General features: G+C 29.1%; 2 protein-coding genes across 2 annotated transcripts; one reads left to right on the top strand and one right to left on the bottom strand.

Annotated features, from left to right (window-relative positions):
• The first annotated feature begins 719 nt into the window (after positions 1-719).
• Positions 720-7,666, top strand: LOC112755514 (retrovirus-related Pol polyprotein from transposon TNT 1-94). Its single transcript, XM_072221423.1, has 4 exons — positions 720-1,076; positions 1,264-1,377; positions 1,660-1,713; positions 3,177-7,666. Exons 1-4 carry the CDS (start codon positions 927-929, stop codon positions 6,738-6,740), a joined length of 3,882 nt encoding a protein of 1,293 aa, XP_072077524.1. The 5' UTR covers positions 720-926; the 3' UTR covers positions 6,741-7,666.
• Positions 7,667-10,775: 3,109 nt separating this feature from the next.
• Positions 10,776-13,787, bottom strand: LOC112754141 (serine/threonine protein phosphatase 2A 57 kDa regulatory subunit B' kappa isoform-like). Its single transcript, XM_025801727.3, has 2 exons — positions 12,607-13,787; positions 10,776-11,415 (listed from the first exon to the last, which is right to left on the bottom strand). Exons 1-2 carry the CDS (start codon positions 13,777-13,779, stop codon positions 11,047-11,049), a joined length of 1,542 nt encoding a protein of 513 aa, XP_025657512.1. The 5' UTR covers positions 13,780-13,787; the 3' UTR covers positions 10,776-11,046.
• Positions 13,788-19,816: the final 6,029 nt, after the last annotated feature.

The following is a 19,816-nucleotide window of genomic DNA, read 5'->3' as shown; positions in this document are numbered from 1 at the left end:
CAAAAAAAAATTACAAAAAATATATATTTAACGAAAAATTACCAAATTTTAAGGATAATAATATCTCATTTTTTTAATCATGCTTGAAAAAAATTATATCAAAATTCAATTTCTAATGTATTTTTTGAGAAATACATATTTAATGTTAGATAATCTTGCAAAAAAACTAACATTAAATATGTATTTCTCAAAAAATGCATTAGAGATTGAATTTTGATGCGATTTTTTGTAAGCAGGATTAAAAAAAGAAATATTATTATTCTTAAAATTTAGTAATTTTTTGTAAAGTATATATTGTTTTGTGATTTTTTTAAAGTATTATTGGTTGTTAACAAAAAAATATATATACTTAATAAAAATTTACCAAATTTTAAATATAATAATATCTTATTTTTATAATCATGTTTTTAAAAAATTGCATCAAAATTTAATTTTTAAGGTATTTTTTGAAAATATATATTTATTGTTGGATATTTTTATTGTGTTTTTAAATTATTTGAAAACATTTTTGTTGATAGTAAAATTTGAGTATATTTTAGTCAATGTTGATAGTAAATAACTCATTGGCCAGCGACAGACCTGGAGCTTCGATCCGCGACGAATTAGTCATTAACTTGTCGAGTTGGAGAATACCGTGGCCAACCAAAAAAAATAATTCAGAGACAGTTTTGGTGGTTAATCTTAATAATAAATTATTCCAAAAATAAATAAATAAAATTGGATGATCTAATATATTTTCTTAATCTCTTCTAGTAGTCACGACTCACGAGTGAGTATTCCAGAGTTGCAAATAAAAAACGGGATAAGAGACTATGTTCTAATTAAAATACACGTACATGTCTAGCTATTATTATTATTATTATTATCATCACAAAAGATTCAACAAGCTAAGTGAATAAAAAGGGTTGTGGGAGAGACAATAATTAATGGCTTCCATGAATATATTCACTCCCATTTCACTCCCCTCCAACAGCTACTTCTCCCGCCGGCGACAACCCATCTCAGCCCCTTTTGCTGCCGTGAACCCGCCGGAATCTCCTCCCGCAAAGCCTGAAATAGAGCTTGAATTCATTGGGGTATGTTGTTTTTATTATTAGTGCCATATATCTATACATTTATTTTGGATAAAAATAAGGTGATGAAAAGTTTGTTAATTGAACAATTATGTAGTAGTGTATGAATTGTGAATATTTATAAGATAATTTAAAGTAGAAGAAATAAAAATAATATGATTGGAATTATTGTTAATGTATTATTCATCAGCCGAAGGCTTCAAGTGATGGATCGTACCCTGTGGATAAAGCAAAAGAAATAAGTGGAGAGAAGCTGTTGAGGAACATAATGTTGGATAATAAGATTGAGCTTTATGCCACCTATGTACGTGTAACGTTTCCTTCCTTTCATAATTTACCCTTCTTCTTCTATGAATTTCGATTATTTTAGACCGCATACATATATACATATACGCTTTCTAAAATTAACCACATGCACCTGCTAAAATAATACCGCCTTATTAATATTATTTTTATGATAAAAATTTATATAAATTTAATTATTAATTTTACATAAAAGTAATACTGTAAATGAGTTCATGTCTATTATTAATGTTTACAATGCAATATGATTTTGACTTTTGACTTTTGAGCACCGTTTCAACAGGGCAAGGTGATGAATTGCGGAGGAGGTGGCAGCTGTGGAACTTGCATAGTAGAGGTAATTAAGACATTTAGATTGCGTTTAGTTTTGAAATAAAATAATATAAAATATTTAAAAGAATACATAAAAAATGAGATATAAAATTTAATATTTTTATATTTTGTTTAATAATAAATTATAATAGATTATAAAAATTTAATTTATTTTTATTTTTATAATAAAAAGATTAATAATAAAAGAATATATTATAAAAAATTAATAAAAATAATAAAAAATAATAAATTATGTTTTTTGTTAATATCTTTATTCATATCTTATCTATTAAATATGATTTAGTGTCTTTGTATTTCTGTCTTAATGTTTCGTGTCAATAAATGCAGCTTTATAGACTATATAAAGTACTATTTTATTGGGTTTTAAAAAGATCATTTTTTTTCTAAATGAGTTTTAAAAGAAAGAAATACCATTTTTGTCTTTCAATGATGATCAACTTGATAGAATATACCATTTGCTCATTTTGTTTTTATAAATAATAGAAAACGAGTTAATTTTTGTGAAAATATTTGTATAATTATTTAAAAGTCATTTTAAAAAACTAAGGCAAAACACCCTTTTCATATATTTTTTTTTAAAATTTGTTTGTCATTTGTATATAAAGAAATGATAAAACAGAATTTAGTTGTCATAAAATTATCAGTTTAGAATATAAAAATATATTTAAAATATACCACATCAAAATCTAATAATTTCTAAAAAACCTTGTTAGAGCATATCTCTTCATATTTGGTATGTTTTGTTAGATTAAGATAATTGTTGAGAGGGTCAAGACTCAAGAACTCAAAGCATGAATTTTTCAAGGCCCAAATGATAATTTACTCAACATTTAACTTCCATGGAAGCTCACACATTTCTCAAATAAAATTTGGGTAAAAAACAATTTACCTTCCATCATTGGTTCATATGTCAGTTATTTACTAAACTTTTAAAACTATAATTTGAGACTTTGAAATTCTCTCCCTCACACACATACATATATAATGTTTTGCCCCAAAAGTATTCTTCTATTAAGTAACAATTATGTTATCTGGAGGGTGGTTTTGGGTCTAGAGGTAAGGTTTAAATACCTTATAAGTGTTGTCGACGTTTTTACCTAAACACTGAAAATATCTACAAAAATTCTAATATTTAAGTTAATAAGAATTTTAGTAGATTAAATGTGAGTTGAATTGAAAAAAAATATTTATAAAGTGTATAATAAGACTGAATGATAGTGTCTTTTATATAAGTGAGTGATTCTAGGGCCAATTAAGTTGTGGGTATTATATTTACATTTGGTATCAAAGCTGGTTAATTCAGCGCCTGGTGTTTGAGAGTTTGTAAGGTTTGAGAGAGTTCTCACATAGTTGTTTATTCATAGAGTCGGTATGGCAAACACTTTCAATATTGTGTGGTCCGGTCCCAAGTTAGATGGGAAACTTGATTATAGTTATTGAGAGACTTTGATGTCTACCCATTTGAAGGCCCAGAACCTGTGGAATTTCATTGAACCGGGTTTGCAAGAAGGAGCAGATGCTACCCAACAAAGGAGAGATCAATTGGCGATATCTCAAATTCATCAAGGAGTGGATTATACGGTGTTTGGCAAAATAGCAAATGCCAAAAGTGCAAAGGAAGCATGGAACACGTTGAAGCTGTCATACAAAGGCGTAGATAAAGCTCAAAAAGCAAAGCTACAGTCTTTGAGAAGAGAATATAAAAGGTATGAGATGTCGAGCTCAGAAACTGTTGAGCAATATTTTACTCGTATTACAGATCTTGTCAATAAGATGAGAGTCTATGGAGAAGATATGCCCGATAGCAAAGTAGTGGAGAAAATTCTTCGCACCATGCCAATGAAGTATGACCATGTGGTGACTACGATACTAGAGTCCCACGATATGAATACTATGACGATTGCAGAATTGCAAGGAACCATGGAAAGCCACATCAGTAGAATACTGGAGAAGTCAGAAAAATCAACCGAGAAAGCCCTGAAAAGCCGAGTGAATTTCAACAACGTTGCAGAATCAAGCCGTACACAAGAAGGACGAGGTCGTGGTTTTAATTTTCAAAGTAGAGGCAGAGGAAGTTTCAGAGGTAGAGGTCGTGGCAATTACAACCAAGGAAGTTACAATAACTTTACACCACCTAATCAAGGAAGAGGTGGAACGAATTTTAGGCCTGTCAACCGAGGAAGAAGTCGAGGCAATTTTTATCAAGAAAGAACCAATTTCAACTGCTTTCATTGTGGAAAGTATGGACACAAAGCAGCAGATTGCAGATTCAAAATGGTGAATAACAATCAAGCACACGTTGCAGAAAATCAGCATCAAAATACTGATGATAATCCGGGTACTCAAACTTTATTTTTTACAAGTAATTCATGTGCTGAAGATGAAAATATATGGTACTTGGATAATGCTTGCAGTAATCATATGTCTGGTAGAAAGGAGTTATTTTCTTCTCTAGATGATTCAGTTAAACTATTATTGAAGTTTGGTAATAGTACAAAGATCCCTATTGAAGGAAAAGGGCACATACCAATTAGATTGAAGGATGGTTCTCTGAGTTATATTTCTGATGTTTTTTATGCTCTTGAACTTGATTACAATTTACTGAGTATGGGGCAATTAACTGAGAAGGGATATAAGATGATAACTTATCATGGTTATTGCACTGTGTTTGACAACAACGGAAGGTTCATAGATAAAGTAAAGATGACTTCAAACAGAATATTTTCATTAAAAATTCAACATGTTAATCCCTCTTGCATGAATTCTATGATACTTGATGATAATTGGTTGTGGCATATGCGGTTTGGGCATTTTCATTTTTCTGGCCTAAACTACTTGTCAAGAAAAGGACTTGTTTCTGGTCTACCACGGATTCATATTCCCAATTATATTTGTGAGATTTGTCAACTGAAAAAGAAGCACAGAGATCCATTCCCTACAGGAAAGTCTTGGAGAGCTAGAAGATTACTTGAAATTGTGCATTCAGATCTCTGTTCTGTAGAAATTCCAAGTAATGGTGGTAGCAGATACTTTATCACTTTTATTGATGACTTTAGTAGATATACATGGGTATACTTTCTGAAGCAGAAATCAAAAGCATGTGATGTCTTTAAGACATTCAAGGCGTTTGTCGAAAAACAAAGTGGCTATAAAATCAAAATTCTCAGAACAGACAGAGGAACAGAATATCTTGCATGTTCAGAATACTTTAAGCAACACGGGATTCAGCATCAACTAACAACTATATACACTCCTCAACAAAATGGAGTTGCTGAAAGAAAGAACAGAACCATCATGGATATGGTCAGATGCATGCTCAAGTCAAAACAAATGCCTAAAGAGTTTTGGGCAGAAGCAGTTGCAACAGCAGTTCATATTTTAAACAGGTGTCCAACAAAGAGTGTTCGTGATAAAACTCCAGAGGAAGCTTGGAGTGGAAAGCGGCCTTCCATCCATCATTTCAGAGTATTTGGGTGTATCGCTTATGCCCATGTACCAGATCAATTAAGGAAGAAGTTAGATGACAAAGGCGAGAAGTGTATCTTTATTGGCTATAGCACAGACTCAAAAGCATACAAGTTGTACAATCCAGAAACAAAGAAAGTAATCATCAGCAGAGACGTGACGTTCGACGAGAAAGACATGTGGAACTGGAACACAAAGACAGAAAAGCAGCTGACTATAATTCCAAATACATGTGACGAAGTAGAAGAAAGACAACCTGACACAACTGAACAACCAGAATCATCTAGAAGATCGCAAAGAGAACGGAGACTACCTGCTAGATTAGCAGATTATGAAGTTGGCAATGACAACGATCCGTCCGATGAAGAAATCATAAATTTTGCTCTATTTTCAGATTGTGAACCATTGAACTTTGAAAAAGCCTCTAAAAACAATAATTGGAAGAAAGCAATGGATGAAGAAATTCATGCCATTGAGAAAAATGACACATGGGAGCTGACAGATTTACCAGCAGATAAGAAGCCAATTGGAGTAAAGTGGGTTTACAAGACTAAGTACAAACCCAGTGGTGAAGTTGATCGTTTCAAAGCAAGATTAGTTGCAAAAGGATACAAACAAAAATCAGGTATCGACTACTTTGAAGTATTTGCTCCTGTTGCTAGATTAGACACTATTCGTATGATTATTTCACTCTCGGCTCAAAATAAATGGAAGATACATCAAATGGATGTTAAGTCTGCATTTCTAAATGGCACTTTAGAAAAAGAAGTGTATGTTGAGCAACCTGCAGGATATGAAGTTCTTGGAAAAGAAGATAAAGTTTACAAGTTAAAGAAAGCTTTGTACGGGTTAAAACAAGCACTAAGAGCGTGGTACAAGAAGATTGATTCTTATTTCACTCAAAATGGTTTCAAAAGATGTCCATTTGAACATACTCTTTATATCAAGTTCATTGAACCTGGAGATATCTTGATCGTGTGTCTTTATGTTGACGATTTGATCTTTACTGGCAACAATTTGAAGATAATTACAGAATTCAGGGAGGCTATGATAAAGCACTTTGAAATGACGGATATGGGCTTGATGTCTTATTTTCTTGGCATTGAAGTGGTTCAAAGAGATGATGGTATTTTCATTTCTCAGAAGAAATATGCAAATGATATTTTGAAGAAATTTCAGATGGAGCACTCAAAACCAGTTTCTACTCCAGTCGAAGAGAAGTTCAAATTGTTGAGAGAAGATAAAGGAGGAGCAGTAAATCCCACATACTACAAAAGCTTGATTGGAAGTCTGAGGTACTTAACTGCGACTAGACCAGATATTGTGTTTGGAGTTGGTTTGCTTAGCAGATTTATGGAGGAGCCTTGTACCAACCATTTGCAAGCGGCAAAGAGAATTCTTCGATATATCAAAGGTACTTTAAATGATGGAATTTATTATGAAAATACTAATGAAGTAAACCTTATTGGCTACACTGATAGTGATTGGGCCGGAGATATAGAAACAAGAAAAAGTACTTCAGGGTTTGTATTTCATCTTGGTTCTGGTGCAATTTTATGGTCGTAAAAAAAACAACCAGTAGTAGCACTATCTACAGCAGAAGCAGAATATATAGCAGTAGCAAGTTGTGCAACACAAGCAGTTTGGCTAAGAAGAATTCTTGAGGAATTGAACGAGAAACAAAATACTCCAACAACAATATTTTGTGATAACAAGTCAGCTATTGCACTTTGCAAAAATTCAGTATTTCATGGAACATCGAAGCATATTGATATTCGGATTCACAAAATCAGAGAGTTGGTGAATGAAAAAGAAGTTGTGATCGAGTACTGTCCAACTGAAGAACAAGTTGCAGATATATTTACAAAGCCATTGAAGACTGAGTTATTTTACAAGTTGAAGAAGATGCTTGGAATGATTAATTCTACAAGCTTGATTTAAGGGAGGCAATGTTAGAAAATTAAATCAAGAGGTATGCAAGTAACAAAAGTTTAGAAAAGTCAAAGGCAAAATTCAATTTGAATTCAAAGTGGTTACAAGTTCATGGTTCATCACCAAGATTCTACAAACTTCTTGTGCTATCTATCAACTTGCATGGATTAGAATTTTCATGAAGCATGGTTAAAGAATTGAAGAAGTAAAGTTTGAGTTGAATATAATAATCATCAATTGGCTAGATATTGCTAGAAGCTAATATTGGAAGCTTGAAGATTTTCTAAGAACATTCAAGAAAATAGCACAACTACAACATTCTACAACATTGAAGAAATCCAAAATCAATTTGAATTGAAATTAGAAGATTATGGAAACAACATGAATGCAAGTTGAAAGAAGATTCATTGAAGCCAACTCATAAAATAGTGGTCATTACAAAATTGATTTGTGATTCATAAATTATTATTTAGTAGGAAGCATTGCCTATATAAAGGCACATATGTCTTGTGTATTTTGTGTGTTCCATAATGAAATGAGTATGTTTTGAAATTCTCTCATTTGCTTTATGTGTTAGTGAGTTTGAGAGATAAAAATATGATAGTGTCTTTTATATGAGTGAGTGATTCTAGGGCCAATTAAGTTGTGGGTATTATATTTACACTGAATCATTTTTTAGAGATGACTTTAAATAATCATAAGTGGTTATTTGATTTTCTTTTACAAAGTGAAAAGTTACACAATTATATTCATATTAAAGTAATTAGGTAATAATTAAATAGCATAGTCTCTTCATACTCATTTAGAGATTGCGGGTTCTAATCTCTCTATCTTTGATAAAAAAAAAAATTAAAATTGTGAAAAACATCTAACTTGCTTCTCAAATTGAGTCAGATAGAGGTAATAGATCCTATATTCTAGTCGGTTCGACCTGTATAAATGAAGCCGGAAATTATGGACTCACCAATGTTAGACCAATTTGTAGAGCAACAGCTCAATCTGAGGAGTGACTACTTGATCAAATTAAATTTAAATTGGGTCGGTCCTAACCCAAATATATTTTTTTGTGACTAAGAATAAAAGAAACACAAAAAAAAAAAAAACAAATTAAGAGGAAAGAGACATATTCTCTGCTAAAAACTCAATCAAATTCTACTAGGACAACAACTACTCTTCATAAAAAAATATTGCAACACACCGGCAGTTTTTGCCATGTAATCCACCGCCGCATTCGCAGTTATTTGGATTAGAGCCAAATTCACAGTCTAAGACCTGTTACACAGTTCTTGAATCTTGACCGTGAAATCAAGATGAACATCTAAATAGTTTATCAATGCAATTCGTCTCACAAATAATCTCTTTAAATCCATAATTCCAAGCTAAACAGACTATATACTATGACAAATAGCTCATCTCTAACCCAAATATGAACAAATATATGAAATTCTTTCCACTATGCATAACAATGTTTGAAGCTTATATACATTCGGAATTAGAAATATCAGTAAAAATATTTTAGTTCCTCAATAAATGAAGAATATCTTGAAAAAAAAATCCTCCATAAATGACCTACTACGAGATTTCTTTTTTTACTTTTAGGACTATTGTTTGGTTGGAGAGAATATGGAAGCATAATGAAAGATGAAACTAAAAAATGAAAAATGGATAGAAAAAGAAGTGATATTTAGTTTACAAGAGAAAACAGAGAGAAAGGGATGAAAAAGTACATGGGAGGCCAGCATTAAACTTTTCTCTCCACATTTATTCATTCTTTAATTGCAATTATTTATTTGTTTATTGGTGTGTTGCAGATACTTGAAGGAAAGGATCTTTTAAATGAGAGAACAAATACTGAGCTTCGATATCTTAAGAAGGCATGTATTCTATCCCTTAATTAAGGTGTGTATGGAATGCAATAAAATTGTAATTGATTTATTTTATAAATCAAAATTTTTTTACTTAGAAGAATTAAATTGATTTGTTAATCTTGTTAATTTACTTTATTACTTATCTCAAATCTTATCAATTTTTTTATAAATTTTTGTTAAAATTAAAATAATTTAGTGTGTTAAAAATATAAAAAAAATCATTTTTTTACTCTATAAGTATTAATATAAAAGAAAAAAAAAGTTTGGAGATGGAAGAGGTGGTGGTCCTGCCAGCTGCCACCAACAACAATAGTCTAGTCTCCAGTGACAGCAGTTATTGGTAGTGGTAAAAGATTGTGTAATAAATAAAAAATAAAAATATAAAATCAAATTATTATATAAGTAAATCAATCAAATCAATTTTTTTTTGATCTCGCTAGAAAGACAATAGACTATTTGTACAATGTGTACAATGAGTTATTGAGTTACAAAATGAACATCCCCATACTATCTAGAATAACCATCCGAGTACTAGGAATAATAAACATCTTCTCAAAAAGTAACACTAATGGTACATAATCACTTACTGAGATAATGTGCAAAAAGGTAACACTAATAATTATATCTCTAATACTCCCTAAACTTCTATTGTACACATTTTACAAATATTCCATTTGCTCCTCATACTTTCCTATTTTTATTTTATATAAGTTATTACATACACAATAATTCATCTCAATCCATTTCAAATCAAATGAATTTAAAAAATATATATTTCCTTATTTTTATTTTAATAAGTTTACTTCTATCCAATAGATGATATGATCAATCAGAGACTTGTTGTTGAATGATTTACACACAGTTCAATCCAGCTAAACTAATTTTTGTTTGATTATTTTTCACTATTTATAAAACCTGAAATTACGTGCTAATCATTTGATTTTTGGTGTTTCTTTACAGAAACCTGAATCTTGGAGGCTAGCTTGTCAAACTATTGTTGGAAACAAGGAAAACTCTGGGAAGGTATATATATATATATATGAATTTAATTTTGATCCACTGTCACTGCAAAATAGTTTTACATAAATTTCTAATTACACAATGACATATCGATAAAAATAACTATTTTTTACCTTGACTGCGTAAATGGTCATAAAAAAAACGGATGACGATGATGATAATGTGATGGGTTTCAGGTTGTTGTTCAAAGGATTCCTCAGTGGAAGAAATAATAGAGAAAGCAGCATGATGCAAGCTTTGAAAGAAGTCCACATATGTAACTGCTGGATATTATTATTTAACATTGTTCAAACTTCATAACATAATTATTGAAAATCAATGAGATCTGCAAATATATATATATTAGATTTGTTGCTAAAATCAACAATTTTTATATCATGTTTCTACCTAATGAAAGTATTTAACCAAAAAGACAGAAAAGGATTTCATTGTTTCAGTATTCTAGTGACTTTTACTTTTAGGATTGTATACAAAAAATATAAATACAAAGCAAAGAAACTTTAAAATTCTGTAATATATGTGTGTTTGGTTTGTCGTTGGTCAGTCCGCAACCTTTAGGTGAGTACGAGAAGACTATACTATTTGAGCTATACCTTATTGGCAACTAAACATGTATGTTATTAAATATATAAAAATAATATTTAATTACTATTATATTTATATATAAAATTTTAAAGAACTAAATGTTCGTTTGCTTTAGAATAATAAATTTACTTTTTTCTTAAGAGTTAGACAGATTACAAGAATTGGATCGAATCGAAAATGATTAATGCGAATAGAATTTGACGAGTGAAGGAGTTTTAAATTCCCGGATAAAATAACTCCGAACTTAAAAAATATTTTACACCTGCAAATAAAATTAAAATAAAACTTAAACCTTACTCTATCCAATCTATTAACATTCCGAATTTCTAACATATTGACTTGCTTAAGCTTGGAAACATCATAAAAAAAAAAACACAAGATGAGAAAAACAAAAGCCAATCTCAATATAACAACCATTCATATTTGTAAATGCTTTTTACACCATATAAATGGAGGGAAATCCATGATCATGAGGTCTTAGAAGGAGAAAATGAAGAAATAGTAGAATTATTATGATTATTATTTCCAATGAGAGGATGCTTGAGACTAGCTACATGGTCTAGTCGTTTCCAAGCTTCCTTTCGCTTCTCAGCTTCTAAGTTCAAAATGACCTTTTGCTCCTTGAGTCGAGAATGACAAGAAAGGAACAACTTCTTATCCATGTCCAAGAAAGTCTTTCTAATGTTATGAGTTAAAGTCACAACTTCTGAGTTCCAGTGGCTTTTAATATTTCTCTCTAAAGCTGGAAATATGATAGGTAGGATTGTTTGGCAGTTTTGAGCAATTAAATTCGCAATGCGCTCATTGTTCCATAACAAAAGACTCTTTTCAGCTACCTGAAATAATCCATCAATGTTTAATAATCGAAAAAGTATAGATAAAGAATGAAAATATTAAACAATATGAACAATGGATATATGGGCAGCTCTCGTTAATAAATAGTCATTAACTTTTGAAAATAACCAAACTGATCCATAAATTTACAAATTATAAATTTTTGTTTGTCCCTAATTCAACTACTGTTGAAGCGTTATAGTGTCAGTGTAGCATCCTAACAGTAAGATAATTTGGCTAAGATTTCAGTATAATCAAATAAGTATTTTAAATTAGTTAATTGAGCTCATTTTAATGTCTATATCAATATAAAATCAATTAACTAAAATAGTTTAATTTACCAATCTAAGACACTTATTTAATCATACTGAAGTTTTAACTATGTCACCTTAGTGTTGCAGGTGCCACATTAGCATTTTAACGATTCATATTAGCGTCATATTTAGCGACAGATGAATTAGGAAAAAAACGATATTCATGATTTGTAAATTTAAGAATCAATTTGGTCATTTTTAAAAGTGAACCAAAACTGAGAATTTCAAGAATCAAACTCCATTTTACCTCATTTCAAATATGTAAAATAATATAAGTTTAATTTTGATACATTGATAATGTAAAACGTTTTATATATATATTTAATTATATTTATTCTTTTGGATGACTATTTACACAATTAATATAAATTTTTTTTTTTGATATAATATTATATGATTAAATATATGTATAAAATTAAATTATTTTATACTAGTAGTACGTTAAAACTAAATTCAAATAATATCTATAAAACATGCATAAATATGCGACAACTAGTTTTTTATATACGAAATATTTTTGAAAATCAAATTGGCAAAGCATGACAATAATGACATATGTAGAGCACCATGTTATAAGTTATACAACATGACCATAAAGGCATTTTTTTCCAAAAATGTTATGCAAATATTTAGTTTCTATTATATTTATGGAATAAGAGTTTAATTTTGATAGATGCGTTAATACTGTAGAACGTCTTTACACATTCATCTAATTATATTTGTTTTTTTTACAACTATTCATACAGTCAATATAAAAAATAATTATTTTTACTAACATGATGTTATGTAATTAAATATACGTATAAAACTATTTTATACTGCTAATATATCAACATTAAATTTATTCAACTATGGATAAATAAAGTATAAAAGATTTACCTGAGAGTGTGAGCTATTAATGCAACACCCAATTCGCCAAAACAATGGGACCATGATCCTTTGGAACTCTACCATATGAATTGATTCCAAAATTTCTTCAATTTCACCCAAGAACAACACCTCCTTTTGGCTATTTGTTATTGGCCAATATTTTAACAAACCCCTTATCACAATGCTTGATAACTTTTGCTCTTTCTCTATAAATAGCATTATACAATATGATAATTGCTGAAAATACACTCCCAAAGATTTTGGCTTATGCAATGGGATCAAAACTCTCCACAAAAATATCTTGTGTTCCTCCTTTAATGGCAAAGTGAACCCACTAATCACACTTCCATAAAACTCTAACAACTCACCAAACCCACGGTGTTTCTCATTCTCATACACAAAACTGTAGAATATGTTGTTAACTGATTTTCGAATATATGATCTATGCATTGTGAATTTCCCATAGAGCCTATGTAGAATTGTCTTCAAGCAATCTCTTTCTCTTGGATCCCCGGATTCGAATAAATCGAGCAACTTCAATATAAATGAATAATCGATGTATTTCTTCGCAATTTTTACATCTAGACCCGGTGAAGTGATGAATTTAAGCAATAACTCGTAAACAAATTGAAGATGAGGCCAGGCCGAGTCGAATCTAGGTTCGCCATCATCACTATAATTCGGTGGAAAAACCCTAAATAGGTTTATGGTAAACATCCCACGCATGGCAAGGATGGTAGTTTCATTAAACTTGTTATTACCATCATACCAAGAGGCCACAAAATCAACAAGTTCAATCAAAATTCTCCTCTTTAGATCTCTTTGCATCATTATGTCTTTGTTGCAATTAGGGTTTGTAAAATCAAATGTGACACAGCAAAGGCTCAACTTACTCATGAATAGATTCAACTTTTCATCATTATTGGGAACATCCTTGAATGGCATGGAAGGTTGAGTAATCCCAACTGTCATATTCATCAAAAGAAATAATGGAACTGAAGATTCTTTTGTGGTGCTAGCTTGTGCTAAGGAAGAATCTTCATCAATGTGCGACCAACAGCCCGTTCTAATAAGGGCGCGTGACGAATCAATGGTGGAAGGTGAAGAGTCGCTTCGACTCGACTTGTCCGAATCATATTTTAGCGATTTTTGAGACTTCTTGCTAAGAAATTGCTTGAGCATTGTTAACCTAGAACATAAAATTTGTAGAATCCAAAGCTTTTAGATATGAGCCATGATGAACAAAGAAAATTAATGAATAAGGTCGAACCCTAAAAAAAAAGAGGTTAGAAATTACAAATTAGCAATGCGTGAAATTAAGGTGCACATTTTGAGACGGGTAGGAGGAAATATATGATTTTGAGGCATGCATTGAGGGAAAAGAAAACCAAACGATGAACAAAAAGAGGAACGGAAAGTCTTATTTAGAAGAAAATAAACGGAAATGATTGAAAATAATGGTTATGTTTTTTACAAAATAACTCAAGAAGAAGAATTGAAAGTAATGATAATAACTTTTCTACATATGAATTCAACTTCGCTTTTTTTTTTTCTCAGAACTAATAATATGACAAAAAGGAAAAGACAAACCGTTTTCAAATTTGGAAAAGGAAGATTGTTGGCGAACAAATAAGATCTAGACATTGGTGATGATTCTGATGCTTAACTAAGGAACGAACTTATTATTATTTGTACTTTTTTGTTAATGATAATTCATATCAACTCTCTCTCTATAAAACTGAAAACGTTAAAATAACACAAAAAAAGAAAAAAGCAAAACAAAAAGTATAATGGGTTTTCTGTTTTTCTTTCTATCTGCAGCAAATAAAAGCTGTTAATTTACTTATCCATTTCCTTTGTCTTGCAAAATTAATAATTAAAATTTATTCACAATGCAAGTTCCGATTTTAGTTTTTTTTTTAATATTTTTATTGTTGTTTATTAGTTTAGATGCTCCTTTTTCATGAAAAATATTATACTACTGTAAATAAATTTAATTATTCTATTATGATAAGTTTGATTATGTTAGATTTTAATTATTTTAGTAGTTGATTATTTAACTAAAAAAATTATAAATCGATTTGTATAAATATACATAAATACATGACTAATTTTTTATGGTGGTTTTTAAATTTATGACTTTCATTATTTTAGTCTTTCATATTTAAAATTTACTATACTGATCTTCGAGATTTAGCTCTAAGTATTAAGTCTCTGAATTCTTTTCAACGTTGAGTCAACAAATGATGAAATATTGAGTTAACTCTAATTTGTCATGCTAGACATATGGTTAAATGACGTCGTTTCATTTATGCGCTTAAACAAGACAAAACAAGATCGTTTTAGAGAATGAGAGGAGGTAAAATGGTTTGTACATATATATCGTATAAATTCTTCGATCTTCATCTTCTTATTTTTGTCTTGTTTAAGCACCAAAACAAAATGACATCATTTTGTGTCTAGCGCGACAAGTCAAAGCTAATTCAGTACTTCATTCGTTGACTCAGTGCTAAAAAAATCCAAAAACTAATATGGTACTAGACCTAAATCTTGGGATTGATCCAGTATAGTAAATTTTGGATATGAAGGATTAAAATGGTGAAAGTTGTGAATCCAAGAAACGACTTTAAAAATTTACTCCAAATATATAATAATTGATTTGATAATTAATTTTTTGTATATATATAACATTTTTGTTAAAAAAAATACGTTTCATTATATCAAATTTGTGTATGATATTTAGTTGTAGGGTAAAGTGCTATTTTGGTCCTCAACGTTTGAGTCAAATTTTAATTTGGTCCCTAAAGTTTTAAAAGTTTTATTTCTGTCCCAAAATATTTTAAATAGGTTCAATATGGTCCTATCGTTAAATTTGACATTAATAGTTAATCAAATGAGTGACGTCTACATTAATAACGTTATTAGTTAATTATATCTTCTTTCATGTGTTAGAAAAATAAAACCAAAACCTTTTTGTAACACTTCTTCTTCTCAATTTTATTTTTTGTACAAAATTTTAAATCTTAACATCAATCATCAACATTTCAGAATTAAAGAAAAAACTTTTATATTAATGATTATTGGTAGATCGATTTTACTTACATATTAAAATTAAATGCTATTGACTCTTCAATATATAAACTGCTTGTGTCAAATTTAATGATAAAACCATATTGAACTTATTTAATTTTTTTTGGATTGATTTAAGATGTTTAAAATTTTAGACTAAAATAAAATTTTTAAAATGTTAGAAATCAAAATAATATTTTACCCTTAGTTGTTCGTAAATTTTTTCAAAATGGGATTCTACGACGCCCACCGCAAATATAGTAAGATAGATATCCTTTTTTATAGGAACTCTTTTTTTTTCTAATGTGGTTTCTTTTATTTTTCAACTTCTTTCTAATAACAGATGAATCAAATCAATCCAATATATATCCGCGGGACAAAAAAAGAAAAATGAAAGTAGTGAATGAGGGAAACAAGGGACTAGCATCACAAATAACACTACTACTAGTGATACGATAGGATTATTATATTACAGTGAGGATTGTTTTTTAATGAAGAGTGAATATTATTTTTTGATAATATTAAATAATAAAATGTTTTATATCGTCACCTTTGTTAAAATGGTTAAAATGCGCTCGCCGCTCTTATAAAAGTGCACGAGTTTGAATACCATACCAATTGTCACTAAAAAGTGATTATAGCTAAGTTGGTTTATTTATGGCATAAGACTTTGATACATAAATATAAAATAAGACAAATTCGTTTATCTGGTTTGATATAATTATATATAAACACAATAAAACAGTATATACTATAATATTTTAAAAATACCAATTATTTTAATATTCCAAATCAGTCTTTAAAACATTTTTAATCGGACACTTTAGTTTGTAATAAATTTTGATCGCCAAATCAGTTATCAAACTTTTATTTCGTTAGATAAATCAATCCACACATTATATTATTCATCTATGTAAAACAAAACTAAAAATTTTAAAAATTCTTATATATATATATATATATAATGACATAGACTGATTTGTTTATTTTTTTTTATCAAAATTTGACTTAAAGATTGAATTGTCTAATAAAATAAAAGTTTAAAAATTAATCTGATGATTAAAATTTATTGAGGATTAAATTTTTTGACTAAAAATGTTTTTAGAAATTGTTTTAGAGAGTCAACAAATAATATATCTGTAAGTATGATGAAAGAAAGAGGGATGAAGTGAGGGAGGTGAGATAAAAATGAAGATGATGAGGATGGTGATTTTGGAAGGCAATGCGAGAGAGATAAACTGACTAAGACCATCTTCAGTAGGGAACTCATCTAGTTTCTATTTATGGCCCACCTGTCATAAAAAATAATTCCACATCAGCTTTTGCGTCATAAACAGTAAATAGGAACTTAAAGCATCTATCTCTTCTCTATTAGGAGGAACTAACTTTAGTCCCTGCTGTGGTCCCATTTAATTAATTAATTAAAATACTTAAAATTAATGTAATTGATTTTTTTAATAATATTATTTAAATTTATAAATTTAAAAATAATTCACTATTAAAAGATATTAATATTAAATAAATTCATATATAATAATAATACACAATATATAATTCGAGATTACACTAACTTATAGTTTTGTGTTTACAATTGCTAATTTTAATAATATCGTTAGCATTTTAAATTTTAAAAATAAAAATAACTAACTCAACTAAGAATTATTTTGTAAGGTGTAAAAATTAAATTTATTTTTTAATGTAAGTAAATTTAATTAATTATAATTTAATATAATAATATAAATAATATTTAATATTAATTATGATATAAATAATTAATATAAATCATTAATTAAATAAAAATGTAATTATTTAATCTAATTAATTATTTTTAATAATTAATATAAATTATTAATTAAATAAAAATATAATTATTTAATATAATTTTTATTATAATTATTACTAATTTAATTATTATTTTATTATTTAATATAATTATTTAATTATTTCAAATTTTATATTATTATTTTTTTTAAAATAATTTGCCAAATGGCAAGTTATTATTGGTTAACTTGAGTCCCTGTTTAAAGGGACTCCCTCACCTTGAGACCCGTGCGGGAACTCATTCCTTCTCTTCTCCAATGGTTAGAATTCCTATATGTGAGAAAAAAGTGAAAGAGGAACTCACCATTGTAGATTTACTAGATTAAGAGGCAACAAGGGACAAATCTAGATAGGAGAGGGCTAGAGAGTATATTTAAAAATCTTTAAGAATATTAAAGATAAAATCATTCGAAAAAATAAATGTGTTTATGGAGATCACCAAACTTCTAGTCCCAATATTTTTGGAGAGTAGAAAATTTTGGAAACCAACATTATACAACTAACCATTAATATAAGAGAAAAAAAAAATGAAACTCTTAAAAACAAAAATACATGAAACTTAATTAGAAGAATTGTTTGAAATTCAGGCTCCACAATGCAATCTGGTTCTTGAAATTTAATATTAAACTCAATTTGAACTTCGAAATTCCAATAAATTCAAATTGGACACTAAAATTTATAATTATAATTCGCATTAATTCTGGTCAAATTAGATTATATTAAAGATGAGAATGCACTACCAAAAATTTACTGGATATCATCGAATTTATTGGTGAATTTATCTAAAAATTTTGTCGATAACTTATTTATTGTCAGAATAAATCTGATGGTATAAATTTTGTCGGTAATTATTTACTAGTGAATTTTTTTTTTCGATAATTTTTACCGTCGAATTTTTTCTGACGGTAATATAATATTTACTAATAATTAAATTAATAACTACAGGCAGATTTAACCTACAGTAAATTTGCCGTAAACTTAAATTTTAATTTTTTTTTTTTATAAATTTACACACATCATCTTTTTTCTAAAGTAGAAGAGAACAAAAGAATAATTCATACCAACCAGATAAATAAGTAAAAAAGATAAAATTAAAGTACAAAAAAAATATAATAACCAACTGCACTATACAACAGTAACCCCATAATCTACAAACAAATGACCACGACATTAAGATAAAATTAAGTTTCATAACCATTTTTCAATAACACCCTTGAGAAATTAAGATAATTCCTGTAGTAACACACTAACACTAACAAATGACCACGGTATTATGACTAAAAATTTATAGAAAATATTCAATAAAAAATAACCCATTAAGATTCCAAAAGAACCGAAAATGGAATATAAAATTTAGAGACAATGTTCACTGTGTCAATGTCTGGTATCATTGTATGTGACTTTGATTTTTTTTTTTTTTTTTTTTGAAAATAAGATATGAACATTAATTTTATAGGCATAAACAACTAAAAAAATGAACAAAAAATAAGCAAAAAATAAAAAGAAAGTAAAAGAGGAAAGAACTAAAGTAAAATAGGCATAATCAATCAAAGATCTGTATCTTTAATCGGGACCTGAAAGTTCAAGGATTAGTATTACATTATGTAGGGTATCTGACCATCAGGATTAAGGAGACATTACAAGGTAAAGCACTCTCATACCGTGACCAGTTAGAGTTGCAACCTAATAATCAAAATTTTATTACTTGAAATTTTTCACTACCATAAATTAAGTAAAATGTTACCTTTGCTAATGATGGATATTTCTGTACCATGATTGCCCCATGATCTAATTCTGGGAGTATTCATAAGTGCTTACTAGCTAAACAATTTAAAAAACATAGATGAACTAAATCTGAAACATAGTTAAATTTCTAATATAAACATTTTAATTATAAATTTTTTAATACACAACAAATTAAAATTAGATAAATTAGGATTTAGATTTAACTACTCAAAATTAATTAGTGAGTTATTTGGAGTGGCAGTGTAGAAGACTCTTTTAGCGTGGTGGCAATACAGACGACAAAGGTAACCAATCAGCACGGCTGCAGTAGAATTTTTTTTTTAAATAAATTGAAAAAAATAGAAAAAGAAAGAGGACAACATACTTGGAGAGAGGAAGAAGGCAACTCCTACAACATAAGGAGTAGCAACGACAACAGTGACGGGAGCGACAAAAGCACATGCGATAGAGTGACCAATGCAATGCAAAGGAGTTCACGTAGTCTTTTAACGCTGTTGGTGGTGGCTGACGCTGGTGGAGAGGCTGCCAGAGGTGATTTAGAGAGAGAGAGAGGGGGAGGGAGGGAGGGAGGGAGGGAGAGAGA

The sequence above is a fragment of the Arachis hypogaea genome, chromosome 16, assembly GCF_003086295.3.
Source record: "Arachis hypogaea cultivar Tifrunner chromosome 16, arahy.Tifrunner.gnm2.J5K5, whole genome shotgun sequence".
Lineage (NCBI taxonomy): Eukaryota > Viridiplantae > Streptophyta > Magnoliopsida > Fabales > Fabaceae > Arachis > Arachis hypogaea.
The sequence above is the reverse complement of the archived record's forward strand: the minus strand, read 5'-3'. Positions and strand labels throughout refer to the sequence as shown.